Source organism: Pleurodeles waltl, chromosome 4_1 (genome assembly GCF_031143425.1).
Source record: "Pleurodeles waltl isolate 20211129_DDA chromosome 4_1, aPleWal1.hap1.20221129, whole genome shotgun sequence".
Classification (NCBI taxonomy): Eukaryota; Metazoa; Chordata; class Amphibia; order Caudata; family Salamandridae; genus Pleurodeles; species Pleurodeles waltl.
Window position 1 is genome coordinate 366,959,473 of NC_090442.1, and position 14,294 is coordinate 366,973,766.

The 14,294-nt window shown below is 43.5% G+C and overlaps 1 protein-coding gene across 1 annotated transcript in view; it reads left to right on the top strand.

The window, feature by feature from the left end:
- LOC138287752 (solute carrier organic anion transporter family member 1A2-like) overlaps positions 1–2,217 on the top strand; it is a 670,615-nt gene extending 668,398 nt beyond the window's left edge. The window contains exon 15 of the mRNA XM_069228525.1: positions 1,774–2,217. Within this exon, the coding sequence (XP_069084626.1) occupies positions 1,774–1,981 (208 nt within the window). The 3' untranslated portion in view covers positions 1,982–2,217. The remainder of the gene's footprint in view (positions 1–1,773) is intronic.
- The last annotated feature ends 12,077 nt before the right edge of the window (positions 2,218–14,294 follow it).

Here is a 14,294-nt window from a genome sequence, read left to right on the forward strand (position 1 = left end):
TATGTTCTTAATAAAAACGACAATCTGATAGTCTGGGACTAAATATGCAATTACTAAAAAGTAAAACAAAAGAGGATTTAATTAGTTTACAGATAAGGACTCACTTTTGGGTGAGCAAAATAGTCTACTTACCCGAAATGAAAATGTGTATTTGATAGAAGAATGCATGCAAACGATTTTATAATGATAAGAAGAGATTTTAAGTATTGTATTTTCAAAATGCATTTAAATGTTATATTTGAAAGATACTTCATGCTGATTTTGCCAGTGTTTTATTTTTTCATGCCAGATTGTACTAATGGCTAAAGTAATGTAATACTTATCTGGGGACGTTTCATTTAGACACGTCTTTTTATAGCATTGCTGTTGGTAATCCTTCCTGATGTTCAAGGGTTGCCACTACTTTTAATCCTCAAACTGTTGGTCACTTATAAAATGTGCTGCTACTGTGTAGTAGTGAATATATTTGTTAATAGGCAGGGCAGCTTTCACTGATAAAATAGCTCTCATCTTTGAAACAATTGAATACCTTTATTCCAAATTAATCATGAATCGGGCAACTCAAAAGAGCCATCTAGCATGAGAAATAATCCAAGGAATTAAGAGCTGCACTGTATTTGATTCTGCCTACCTGTGCATCCCACTGCATAGCTTTATAACTTGAGTGATTAGTGAAAGAAGGTGATATAAACAATTTAAAGGAAGACTACCAGAATATAATGAATTACATGTAATTAACCGTAGTAAAGACTGTGAGTCCAGGTTTTATATTTATGATTGAATCCTCAAGACAGACAGTTGATTAATGTACAATGTTGTTTACCATATTATGAAAGCACCGAAAACTTACCCCAAAGTATATCAGAAACCCACAAATTACAAACAACACCATAACACTTTCTAAAAAAGAAACTGCCAGTTTTTTTACTAATCGCTCAAAGAACAATTGTGTAACCTAATGCCCAGTACCTTATCGTCAACTTCGCTTTCGACTGATCACCTCTATAACACAGATTTAACAACTTTACCCTGATTGCATTTAAGAAAGAAAACAACTCCAAAGCAGAGTATCCCGCTGCAGATAGTTGAAGTACGCTCAGAGCACCTAGAGGCATTGGTCAAAGCACTAAAGGTTTTGGTCTACTGACTGTTCAAAGTGGTGCAAAGTAAAACTAAATATGGGGCTAACAGAAAAAGACAAAGTGCAATAGAAAGAGGCCATGCCGTGGCTAACTAGCACTGTGCTCGGTATCAAATTATTCTACTATAATAACACAACATTTTCGCTTTATCCCCCTTTCATGGGAAGAATATCACTAATACTATGCGCTATATAAGGCCCAAGATGAAACTACAAACATCACAACTATTGCATGCTAAACCACATTTACAGTAGATCTCTTCTAGTCAAAGGCTCAAAAGCCTGAATTCTACTTCCTGTGAAGACTGACAATTATGACAAGTTTGAAAATGGTATTCTGACAAATGTTACACTATCGGCTTCATTTATAGATTCAGGTTAATGTAAATCTGCTAAATCAACAGGGATTTGGTGGATTATACATTGTTAAACAATGGCACTGATATTATTTCACATCAGCTATGAGTATGAGTTTACGCTTACTGATACTATATGCTAATTCATCAACAAATTGCATTTTAATGATTTGAATAGTCAGTAGATGGCATGTAGAACTATGTAAAACACATTAGATGAATCCAACATTACTTATGTTGCCCTTTTAAGAGAGATTTCATATTTTTCATTTTTAGATTAGTCTACCTCGTACTATCGGCCCTGATACGTGCAGCAGCCTATGTGCCGTGTGTGGTTCTCATCATTCTTTTGAAGAAACGGGAATCTCATGATGGGGACAAAGCTGACATAAATGAAGAAAAAAATATGGTAACTGAAAGAAACACAAAAGATGCCCTGAATATGGATGAAATGCAGGAACTCAAACCTCTGCCTGAAGAATAACCAAGTATCCCATATTGGGACATTAATAGTTAACATTAATGATTATTATCTTTTGTGCTTTGTCATATGAGCTTTCTCTGCCTACTCATTAATTCTTTGATATTTGTAAAACTCAATGCTATCATAACCCAATTGTATTTTAACTTTTACATGCAAAATATATTTTTGAGAATTTTGATGTATTATCAGATTTCAAAGAGACGTCTTTTAATAAAAGGGGACAAACATATTTCCACAAAATGTGTGTAACTTTTTTTAATGTAGGGGGGGAGTATAAATACACTGCTAACAGTGATAAAATGAATATTGGAGTATTTGCTTTTGTTATAAAGGCATAGAATAGCATCTCATTGTAATAGTGGAGACAAGAAACCCAGAATTTTAACCAGGCCCTGTTTTATAATATAAAGTAGTACACTGAGCTAGATAGGTAATAATGGGAGAATATATCCAGGGTACAGAGAAAGATAGAAGTAAAGACAATTAAAATGCGCCGGGCAGAGCAATCTGTTGGACACTATCCCAAATATATGAAGAGATTCTTCTGGATTTACCTGTACAGTTATCGATTAGATTGATCTTTGTGTATGGCCAAAGTAGGAGCCCACTAGGAACGAAATCTGAAAATGAACAGTTGACAGCCTTTGCCCTTCAAAATGTGTGCGTGTGGCCTAATAGATTTGCATTCATGGTAGAACAAAATTTTATAGAAAGTCAAAACCTCAAAAATATAAGTAGCACAATGTATTGTTGCCCAGGCCGTCTCAAACTCCCACAAGGAATCTCAATGAAAAACAATTGAAAGCAGTGAACCAATACTGGTACTGCGAATAATAATTATTAACAATTATTGGTACTTCCAATAATGGCTAAGGAGTGAAAGTTCCTTTTGTGCAAGATAATTTAAACGAAGACACACATAGAAAAAAGCAAATAGGCTGCTGTCTAAACATGACGGTCAAATGCTTGGCAATAACAAAACTAAATTTAGCAGCATGTGCCTGTCTTAGAAAGGTATTGTAGACAGTCAATTATTGTTTTAAAGTTCAAACATGGCGGCCACATGTAGAACAGTGTTTTGGCCATTTTGGAATTGCAACACAATGATACACTATGAAGAATAGGATACCGTAATGGTCTCCTGGTTGAGACCAAGTGGCCTTATGTGATGGGGCGATAGGCAGATATAATCAGCTGAGAGCAAGCGATCTGTTAGCACTATCTAGGGAGGTCTAGTATCCTCTTAAGAAATATTAAAATAAAAAGAGGATAAGCAAAAAAGAAGGGAGAACTATAGAAAGAAGAGAATTCACAGCTAATTGCTGGCCAACCTGCCCTGACATAGAAACATACTCAGGCCCTAATTGCAAATCCAGCGGTCCTGGGACCGCCAGACTCCTGGTGGTGGTCAGACCACCGCCAATGTGGTGGTCTGACAGCCACATTATGACCTTGGCGAAAGCGCCACGGTCCGATCGCCGGCATTGCCCCTTTTTCGGCGGCCGATGGCCTGGAAGTGCTGGCAGTCTTAATGCTCCTGGGCAGCTTTGCCTTTGGGATTACAAGTCCCGTGTCCACCAGCTTTTGCATCGATTATGAGTCAGAGTCAATGTTTTGGGTAGTTTCCCACTTGGCCAGTGGGCGGAAGTGCTGTTTCTGCCCGCTGACCTAGCGGTAAACTCATTATAGGGCCAGCGGGCGGAAGATCAAACTGGCGGTTTTCTGACCTAAAGATTGTGGTGGGCGGCCTCCGCCGCCCCCCAAACTCAGAATGAGGCCCTCAGTTTCAGGTGGATGTACACTTGTAATCAGAAAATGCAGTTATTAACAGGCCATGAGAGCCAATGACTGATGTGGACTGAAACATTGCCTCATGCCGTTTTCTGTCATGCATTAAAGCAGAGTGGCAATGACACTCAGAATAACTAACAGAAGGACAGAGCGGAACCAAATCCCCTCCATGTATGTACATCAATATCTATTTATTTGTAAGGAAGTATGTATTTTTTTTAACGATTTTTATTATAAGAGTTTGGAAGATATTCAAGCAAAATTACTACAGTGAACATGTTCTCCTCTTAGGGTTTATCAACCATAAGAACCAACACCAAAATCATTCACTACAAAGGTAATCAGTGAAATGTCTATTGATTTTAACATATGCTTTTCACAATCAATATGTCAAGCTTACTGTGTTTATCATACCTCTTCATAATAAATAGATCAAATCTATGGCAACATAAATATTTTTCCTGGAGAACCATGTAGGAAAGTAGCCTCTTTCTAGCATGGTTACCACCACTTTTGGCCTGTTTGTGAGTGTGTGTCAGTGTGTTTGTACTGTGTCACTAGGATCCTGCTAGCCAGGACCCCAGTGCTCATAGTTTGTGGCCTAATGTGTATGCCTGTGTAGTGCCTAACTGTGTCACTGAGGCTCTGCTAATCAGAACCTCTGTGCTTATGCTCTCTCTGCTTTTAAATTTGTCACTGTAGGCCAGTGACTTCACTTACCAATTTAATTTGGCATACTGGACCCCCCTTACAAGTCCCTAGTATATGGCACCTAGGTACCCAGGACATTGGGGTTCCAGGAGATCCATATTGGCTGCAGCATTTCTTTTGCCACCCATAAGGAGCTCAGACAAACCCTTACACAGGACTGCCATTGCAGCCTGCGTGAAAAAGTGCACACACTATTTCACAGCCATTTTCACTGCACTTAAGTAACTTATAAGTCACCTATATGTCCAACCTCCACTTGCTGAAGGTTAGGTGCAAAGTTACTAAGTGTGAGGGCACCCTTGCACTAGCAAAAGTGCCCCCACATAGTTTAGGGCCATTTCCCCAGACTTTGTGAGTGCGGGGACACCATTACACATGTGCACTACATACAGGTCAATACATATATGTAGCTTCACAATGGTAACTCCCAATATGACCATGTAACATGTCTAAGATCATGGAATTGTCCCCCCATTCCAAATCTGGTATTGGGGAGCCGATTCCATGCATCCTGGGGGCTCCACCATGGACCCCCAGTACTGCCAAACCAGCTCTCTGAGGATTGCACTGCAGCTACAGTTGCTGCCACCTCACATACAGGGTTCTGCCCTCCTGGGCTCTGGGCAGACCAGTCCCAGGAAGGCAGAGAAAAGCATTTCCTCTGAGAGCAGGGTGTTACACCCTCTCCCTTTGGAAATAGGTGTTACAGGCTGGGGCAGGGTAGACTCCCCCAGCCTCTGGAAATGTTTTGAAGGGCACAGATGGTGCCCTCCTTGCATGCCCAGTCTGCACCAGTTCAGGGACCCCTTCTAACTTACTCTGGTGGGAAACTGGACAAAGGAAAGAGGAGTGACCACTCCCCTGTCCATCACCACCCAGAGCTCCTCCAGTGTGTCCTAGACTTCAGCCATCTTGCTTTGCAAGATGCAGGGGCACTCTGGAGGGCTCTGAGTGGCCAGTGCCAGCAGGTGATGTCATAGACCCATCCTGATAGGTCCATACCTGATATGGTAGCCAATCCCCCTCTCAGGACTATTTAGGGTCTCTCCTGTGGGTTCTCTTCAGATTCTGCTCGGAAGTTTCCTTCAGGAATCTTCTACAACAACTTCAGACTCTTCTGACCTTGTATCAACCGCAGCCTACTCCAAGAAATGCTGTAACTGCAATAAAGTGTCTACAAGAGACACTTTTCTTCAGCAGCCTCAGCTCCAAGCCAGCAACTGTAACAGTTTTCGTGGTGTGCATGTACTGGGGACTCCCTGTCTTCATTGTGCAGCAGAAGAACCAAAGAAATCTCCCCTGGAGTGATGGCGTCACTTCCCTAATCCAAGCAGGCACCTTCCAAGGCGATGACCAGTACCCTGGGACTCCTCTCACGGTAATGAGTGTGCTCCTAAGGACACAGAGGGTGGACAGCATCAACATAGACTGTCCTGAGGTCCTGCTGATGCAATTTGGAGGAGGTAAGACCTTGCTTCCCCGAGAACGATGATACTCCTTTGTATTGTGTCTTCTTTACCTCCTGAGGCTTCTGTACACTCTTTGAAAAATTCCTTTGTGCACAGCCTGGCCCATGTCCCCAGCACTTCACCCTGCAATGCTCAACTTGCTGAGTTGTCCTCTGTCCACGTGGAACCTTCTTTTGTTGTGCTGAATGAACCTTGTTTTGCATCTTCTTTGAACCCGGATCCTGTAGCTTCTGGGGGTTCTGCCTGGCATCCTGAGTGGTCTCTAAAGTGCTGAGAGCCCCTTCTTTCTCCTCACACAGAGTTGAGGCCCCCAGGTTCCTCCTGGGTCCATCCAGTGCCATTTTGATGAAAAACACACTTTTGCCGTAGCCAAGGCTTGTTGGTGCCTTCCAACACGAAATCTCATCTGCAGCAATCTTCACACCGTGGGACATTTTTTGCATCATGTAGGAACCCACTGGCATCTTACTTGGGTGCATTTATGCAGTCTTTGACTAACTAGGGATTCTTCTTTTACACCCTCTTCTGGGTTGGCAGGGGCTCCTGTCCTTCCTGGAACTTCTTTTGACTTCTGGGTTTGGTCCACTTCCTTTGCAGGTCTTCAGGTCCAATAATCCAGTAGTTGTTCTTTGCAGACTTGGTTGGCTGCTGCACAATCCCAAAATCTGGTTAGCAGAACTTCAGTGACACAGTTAAGTATACTGACAGCCCACATAGGCCACAAACTATGAGCACTGGGGTCCTGGCTAGCAGGATCCCAGTGAGACAGGCACAAAACAGTGACAAATAGGGTTTTAAACTATGAGCACTCGGGTCCTGGGTAGCAGGATCCCAGTAAGACAATAAAAACACACTGACAAACACTCACAAACAGGCCAAAAATGGGGGTAACCATGCTAGAAAGAGGATACTTTCTCACAGATTTACCCCCAAATAATGCACAGAGAAGAACCCTCTCAGCCATTTTATTTAAATTACTTTGCATTCCTCTAAGTCAAACACCGTACACCCCTTTAAAATTGAAGTAAAAGCACAATGAATTAATAACTAAGAAACACAAGGTATACTAGTTTCTATGCACTCCTCGATGCTACTAATTAGAAAGTGTACCCCTTTTTACTTTCCTTTTTAGTTCTAGCATACTTTTTCAGAAAAGTTCAATTTGAAGAATGTTTCAGCTAACCATTGGAAGTGCTGTTTCAATTACATCCTGGATTAACCATGAAGTAAGTAATTCTGAAGTTGCATTGCCTTCAAATCTTATTTACCAAACACCTTTGAGAAATTGTTTTATTAGTTGGAAGGGGTGTTAACCCTTCTTAAGCAACAACCACAGTCCTTATCAGGGTCAACCACAAAAGTCACTGAACTAATCTGTGCTAAGTCGTATGATAGCTTTGCACAAATGCAGTCATGTTCAACTTTGTGTGAAGTATCTATGCACCACACAACCAATAAGGAAGTGACAACACAAAGCAAGACAAATCCAACACCAATTTAGATTAGAGAAATAGAGAAAGATTGAGACAAAAGTGACAAAAATCTAATCAGTAGAACAGGAGATAATACATTTTAAATGTTCAGATAAAAGTAGTGCCAAAGATCGCGTAGTGCCATCTGGGGTCATCTGATCACAGCGGGCCAGTCACAAGCTCAAGCCAACCACAATGAAGCATGGGCCAGGTACCGGACAGTGTACCTGACTGTACTTGGATTGAGATGCGAGGTACCCTGTTGCCCTGTGTCGAGTTAAGTTGGTTCCAATATGACCACCAGTCAGGAGCTGCAAGGTAGTGCTATTCAAGGTTGTGTGTAGAAATGTCTTGTGCTGCATTGCGCTGCATCACACTGCATTATGCTGTGTTGCTTCCAATTAGAAACTGAGAAGGTGCTGCAATGCGAGGTCCTGTATCACAATGCATTCAGTTGCACTGTGTCTTTTCTGATGGAACCCACAGTTGGGCCAAGAGAAGTTCATTCTGATGCCAGCCAAGGGTCGAGGACCTTGGAGGCACCTCTTGGGGAACAGGATTCACTCCAGCAGCAGGGGAAAGGCATTTCCAGATGTGCCTTGGCAGCTGGGCAGGTGCAGGGCAAGTCTCTGGAGATTGTTAAGCCCCTGTAGCCCAAAATAGGAGTTAATCCTTGGGTTCAAAGAGCAGGCCCAACCTGCCTTCCTCAAGCAGTAGGGCAGCAGAGCAGTCTTTCTAGTAGCAGGGCAGAAGGTCAGTCCTTCCAGCAGCAGGGCAGGAGAGCAGTCCTTCTTCTGAGTCTTCCAGAGGTCAAGAAGTGATCTGATAAGTGGTTTAAGAAGCCCAATAATTATATCTAGTGCCAGCTTTTGAAGTGGGGAGAAACACCTATGCCATCTCCACATCTGGTTCTGGAAACTCCCTCCCTTCTGCTTTCCAGGCTCTGAGTTGTCTGGAATCACAGTAGGCTGGTGTCATGTCCCGTTGTGTGTCTGATGGGGCAGCCCTTTTAAATGTAGTAGAGGCAGAGAATAGTGTGCCCTCAACCAACTTGGCTGGATGGCCCATCCTGCCAGTACCTAGCCCCTATTTGTGTCACTGTCTGGGAGGAATACACAAAGGCCAGCTTTCTGTTACACCTAGTCTTATGACCAAAGAACCAAACAGCAGACATCAAGTGGTTTAAGGCGAGAAAATGCTAGTTTTCTCAAAATGGCATTAATAGAATTGTGACATAAAATATGACTTTACCAATTAAAGAGAGCATTAAATGACAATTAATTTCTGTCAAGCACTACCCTATTCATCCCATGGAGACAAAATGCTGGCCCAAGTTGCTTGTTCCCAACTCCTCCTAGACATTGCGTGCCTCCCACTTACTCATATGCGAGTGCCACAGAAACATTCTGGGGGAAAGGGAATGGATGAGAGAGAAAGAGAAACACGGACGCCGCTTGTCAGGATCAGGATGGCTAGTGTTGGTCTACGAGGAGCAGATATCTTCTACTATGAATTAAACATTAAGGCCCAGATTTAAGAGGGCATAGCGCCATTCCAACCCCACATTATCGTCATTATTTTGATGCTAATGTGGCATTGGAAGGCCAAAAATTGCTGCACCAAAAATGCAAAGTGGTGCAATGCAAGCATTGCACATCCTTGTGGCTCCTTGTGCCACATTATGCCTGTGCCAGGCATAATATATGCTAGGGGGCATTCCGGAGCAAGGGAAGCCAAAAAAATGGCGCAAAGAAATCTCAGAGATTTCTTTGGACCATTTTTATCACCACTTTAACACCTGCTAAGAATAGGCATTCAACGGAGGCTTCCATTGTTTTCAATAGGCCTCTGGGTGCTTTGCAGGATTAGCAGCAACATTTTTAATGCTAATCCTGCAAAGCGCTGGACTAGCGTAAAATATTCTGACGCTAGTACCCCTGACTACCGCCATGGTGCACCCATATTTAAAATACGGCACACACATGATAGCATTAGGGGGGTTCTAATGGGTGCAAGAAAAGTGACGCTGCACTAGGTGCAGCACCAATTTTCATAAATCTGCCCCTTAGTCAAATAACATTTTTCATGTAACCAATATACTAAAACTACTCTCCGCCAATTCTCACAAACTAGGTGTACCTGTCAGGGTCCACTTTCCTGCTTTTGATGGCTCTCCCCTCTCTCAAGGGATCTTCAAGAAACAGTATGAAACCTGCAACCAGATACAATGTTTATCCTTCTATACTATCTACATGTATTCCCACCTTGTTCCCAAGTCAATGTGCCCCCACTGGAACACCTACCTAAAGTGTTCCAGGAAATTCAGTGTATTTTTTGCTCGTAGGGTCTTGATGAGACTTTCTAAAATACAGTCAAACTCACAATCATAGGCATATAACAGGGGATAAAGAATGAAAATAAATTCTTAAGTAATTGGATTGCTCAAATATTCAGGCATTAATCAGCACAGCATATTAGTATCGGAAAGAACACTGTTCAGTGTTTTAACCACACCGAGAGCATAGGGTTACTATACTAAAGCTCACTTTCGTATGTAATTGGTGCCATCACCACAGTGACAACTGAACATGGAAATAACAGACCTTTGATTCACGTTTTGAAACTAGCATGTGACAAGCACTGAGTGTTCTTTACCATAGGCAATGATTGGTATCACAAAAATGCTACATAAAACTCAACTTTAACAAACAGTTTCATAGTACATCATTAAAATAACAACTGTCCAACACACACTCAAATCTTTACTGTCATTGCAAGCTAACAAAGAGCGTTATTATTCAGCAGACAGCAATTATTCATGTTACCAAAGGACACTGATGACATGCCCTTCTAGTTCGCACTGCCTGTCTGAGAATCTGGCAATCAACAGTCAAAGGTAACCGGTAAGGAGCCTTTCAGATGCGTGCAGCACATTACCACCTTTTATGATGCTAATCTTCTTGATCCCTTATTTTCTAAGATCAGCATCCATGATTCTGGGCTATTAAATAGACGATCCAGGAACAATTGCAGAGGAGCAGAGAATCCCAGTCTGCATCTGAGTACCTCTGCCAGCAAGCAATCACCTCAAGACTGGTGTGCCTTTAAATACCTGCTGTACCTGGCCACACCCAGTCTGAGTCATGAGGATGCCACGAGCTCAGGCAACAAGTTGACACATGTCCAAGATTCCTACACAAGTTCTTAAACAAGCATTGGGTCAAGTAAACAATTCTCAAAGGCAACAACAATCATTGGCGCATGCAAGGGCAGGTGATTTCCTCAGGGGAACACTTTACTAAATGCCAGATGTGGGACCTGAAACATTTTTGGGTTTGCAAGCCAGACAATTTCATTACAAACATCATTTTCCTACCTGCTCCCAACCAAAAGTTATAACTTATTAAATGTAATAAGGAAACTCAATGTTATCTAATGGGAGAGATAGGCCTTACAGTAGTGAAAATACAATTTTAAGAGTTGTCCACTACCAGTACATGTAAAACTTAACCCTATATGCCCAACATTTTAAATGCGATGTATCCTGACCTCTAGGCTGTTTAGGGCCTACACTAGGGGTGACATGTGTATTAAAAAGGAATATTTAGGTCAGGCAAATGGTTTATTTTGCCAGGTCAAAATGGCATTGTACAACTGCACACAGGCTGCCATTGCAGCCCTGAGAAATTTTTCCAAAGGCTACTTAAGTGGGTGGTATAATAAGTGCTGCAGTCCTACTGGTAGCATTTCAATTACAGACCCTTGGTTCATGAAGCATTTTACTAGGAACTTGTAAGTACATTTTATCTGCTAATTAGGTGTAAGCCAATTTTACCATGTTTAAGGGAGAGAGGGCAAGCACATTAGCTCCGGTTAGCAGTGGTAAAGTGCACATAGACCTACAAACTAAGGGCCAGATTGATACTTCTTGATGCAAAACTGCATTAACACAGTTTTGCGTATTTTTTTTTATTGCTGGTGACCGTCATTTCTTAACGCCATCCTTGTGTCAAATTTATACTTTGACGCTGGATGGTGCTAAGAATAGGTTAGAGTCATTTTTCCTGACGCTAACCATTGTGCCTTGTCATAAGGCAAAATTACGTGAACGCAGGAAAAATGACTCTAGTCTGGTTTGCAACGTGTAAAAATGTCTCAAAAAGGATATGCGCCATTTTTCCACACAATGGCGTCAAAAAGCTACGCAAACGGAGAAAACAGTGCTAAGGAGTCCCAAAATGGATCCCAGAAGCCAATAGAGACCCCAGACAGCCAGGAACCAGCCAACAGGACACAGACAAGACCGAGAGGAGAGACAAGAAGAAGAGGAAGTGTTGCTTTAGCGCAGAGGAGCATGAAATTCTGGTGAGAGAGATGACGGAGCACTATCATCACCTCTAAATTGCAAATTGGGAGGAGAGAGGCAATTTGGCAACAGATTGTGGACAAGATTAACAGCGTGGCAGAGGTCAGGAGAACTGTCACTGAGTGCAAGAAATGCTGGCATGACTGCAAGCGCAGGACAAAGGAAAAAATGGCATGGAACAGGAAGGCAGCACTGCAGACCAGAGGTGGGAGTCCAGCACCGCCGCAGAACTTGGACGAGATGGAAGAGATGGTTGCAGCAGTCATCCCGGAGGAAATCATCACTGGTATCGCAGGACAGGACAGGGAGACTATCAGGAAACGTGCAAAAAGTGGAAGGCACATACCTACTACACAATGCATGTCAGCCCTGAAAATCAGGCAGTGGAAAGGGCAAACGGGGACAGCACGGGACTCCCTTCACTGCCCATACCAGGTGCATGGGCAGTGCAGGGGCATCCAGGGGCAAAGCACAACACAACACCAACAACCATTGCATGGGGGTACACCGCCATGCCAAGGCTGCTGGAAATGCTGAAGCAGACCAAGAGGGTAGGGTAGAATATAAAACTTGTCTGGTGTCACAGGATAGCTAGTGTTGTCAGAATGTAAACTAGAGGACAATGCCCAGTCTCAGGCTGTTGGCTCAAGCGGCATTTACCATTAACAACTGTTGCTACTACTACCTGTGCTGTGTGTGCTGGTCAATTAGGAAATGGCAGTTAGGTGCCCATGGCACAAAGACACTCAAAATGAGAGTTCAGTATCTCCTATTCAAGTGCGACTCCTGTCAACTGCTCATGTCCATAGACTCAAAAACCATCAGGCACTGTCACGTACATAATTATGTACATAGCAGTAATATCATACCCATGCTGCCCATTACTGGCAGCATGGGCAGCTATTGTGACCCCTGTGCCTGTGTCACAATAGCTGCATGCCACCATGCAACATCTCAGGTGTCATAGTGCTAAGACAACTGCATTGATGTGGAGGACATATGCGTGTAGGAAGGCAAACACACCCGCACAGTCACAAGAGGAAATTGAACTCTGCCAGGCCCATCAGTGCAATGTAATGTAGCACACATACGCAAACATCAACATGAGAAACTACCAATGGTAACACCTGTATTGTTTCATGGAAATGCCATGCATGGTATGGTGCTAGGTCTCAGCACCACATAGGTGTATGTGAAAAAAGATAGACTGGGACAGGGCCATATTGTCATGTGTGGTGCTGTGGCATCTGCACACTAACCATCATTGCAAGGCCTCACCATGCTAATGGAAGCTGAGGGAGGGTTGATGAGGACAAGAAGATGGCAAGCCACAATTTGGACATAAACCACACCTAGAAGATGTGATGCAGACAATTGCCCAAACTGCCCACACCTCATGTGACATGCAGGTGGGGCATAGGGCTGAAAGACTATAAACATTAATGACAGGAACAATGCATGGGAACCAAGATTACAATGTACCACCAATAGGAAGTCACTGACGTCACATTACAACTGGCACACCACAGACACACTAGGGGGCATATTTATACTCCGTTTGCGCCGGAATTGCGTCGTTTTTTTTTACGCAATTCCGACGCAAAACTAACTCCATATTTATACTTTGGCGTTAGACGCGTCTAGCGCCAAAGTCCATGGAGTTTGCGTCATTTTTTTGCGTGGACACCTACTTTGCGTTAATGAGATGCAAGGTAGACGTTCCCGTCTAAAAAATTGACTCCGAGGCATGTGCGCCGTATTTACACTCCCGGGCAAAATTCACGCCCGGGAGTGGGCGGGTCAAAAAAAATGACGTACGGCCGCTTTTGCGCCGTTTTTTAGCACCTGGAAAAGGCAGGCGTTAAGGGACCTGTGGGGTCTGAAGGAGCCCAGAGGTGCCCTCCCATGCCCCCAGGGACACCCCCTGTCAACCTTGCCCACCCCAGGAGGACACCCAAGGCTGGAGGGACCCATCCCAGGGACATTAAGGTAAGTTCAGGTAGGTATTTTTTTTTTTTTTTTGTGGCATAAGGGGGCCTGATTTGTGCCCCCCTACATGCCACTATGCCCAATGACCATGCCCAGGGGACAGAAGTCCCCTGGGCATGGCCATTGGGCAAGGGGGCATGACTCCAGTCTTTGCTAAGACAGGAGTCATTTCTATGGGGGTTGGGAGTAGAAAAAAATGGCGCAAATCGGGTTGAGACGAAAAATTTGCCTCAGCCTGACTTGCCCCATTTTTTGGCGCCTAAGCTCCATATCCCCCTACGCCGGCGCTGCCTGGTGTACGTCGTTTTTTTTCACGCACACCAGGCAGCGCCGGCGGCTAACGCCGGCTAACGTCATTGATTAAATACAGCGCCCGCATGGCGCTTCAGAATGGCGTTAGCCGGCGCTAATTTTTTTGACGCAAAACTGCGTTAGCGCAGTTTTGCGTCAAAAAGTATAAATATGGCCCTAATTGTATAATATCTCATTGCAGAGGACGATGGCTCTCCTGTGGA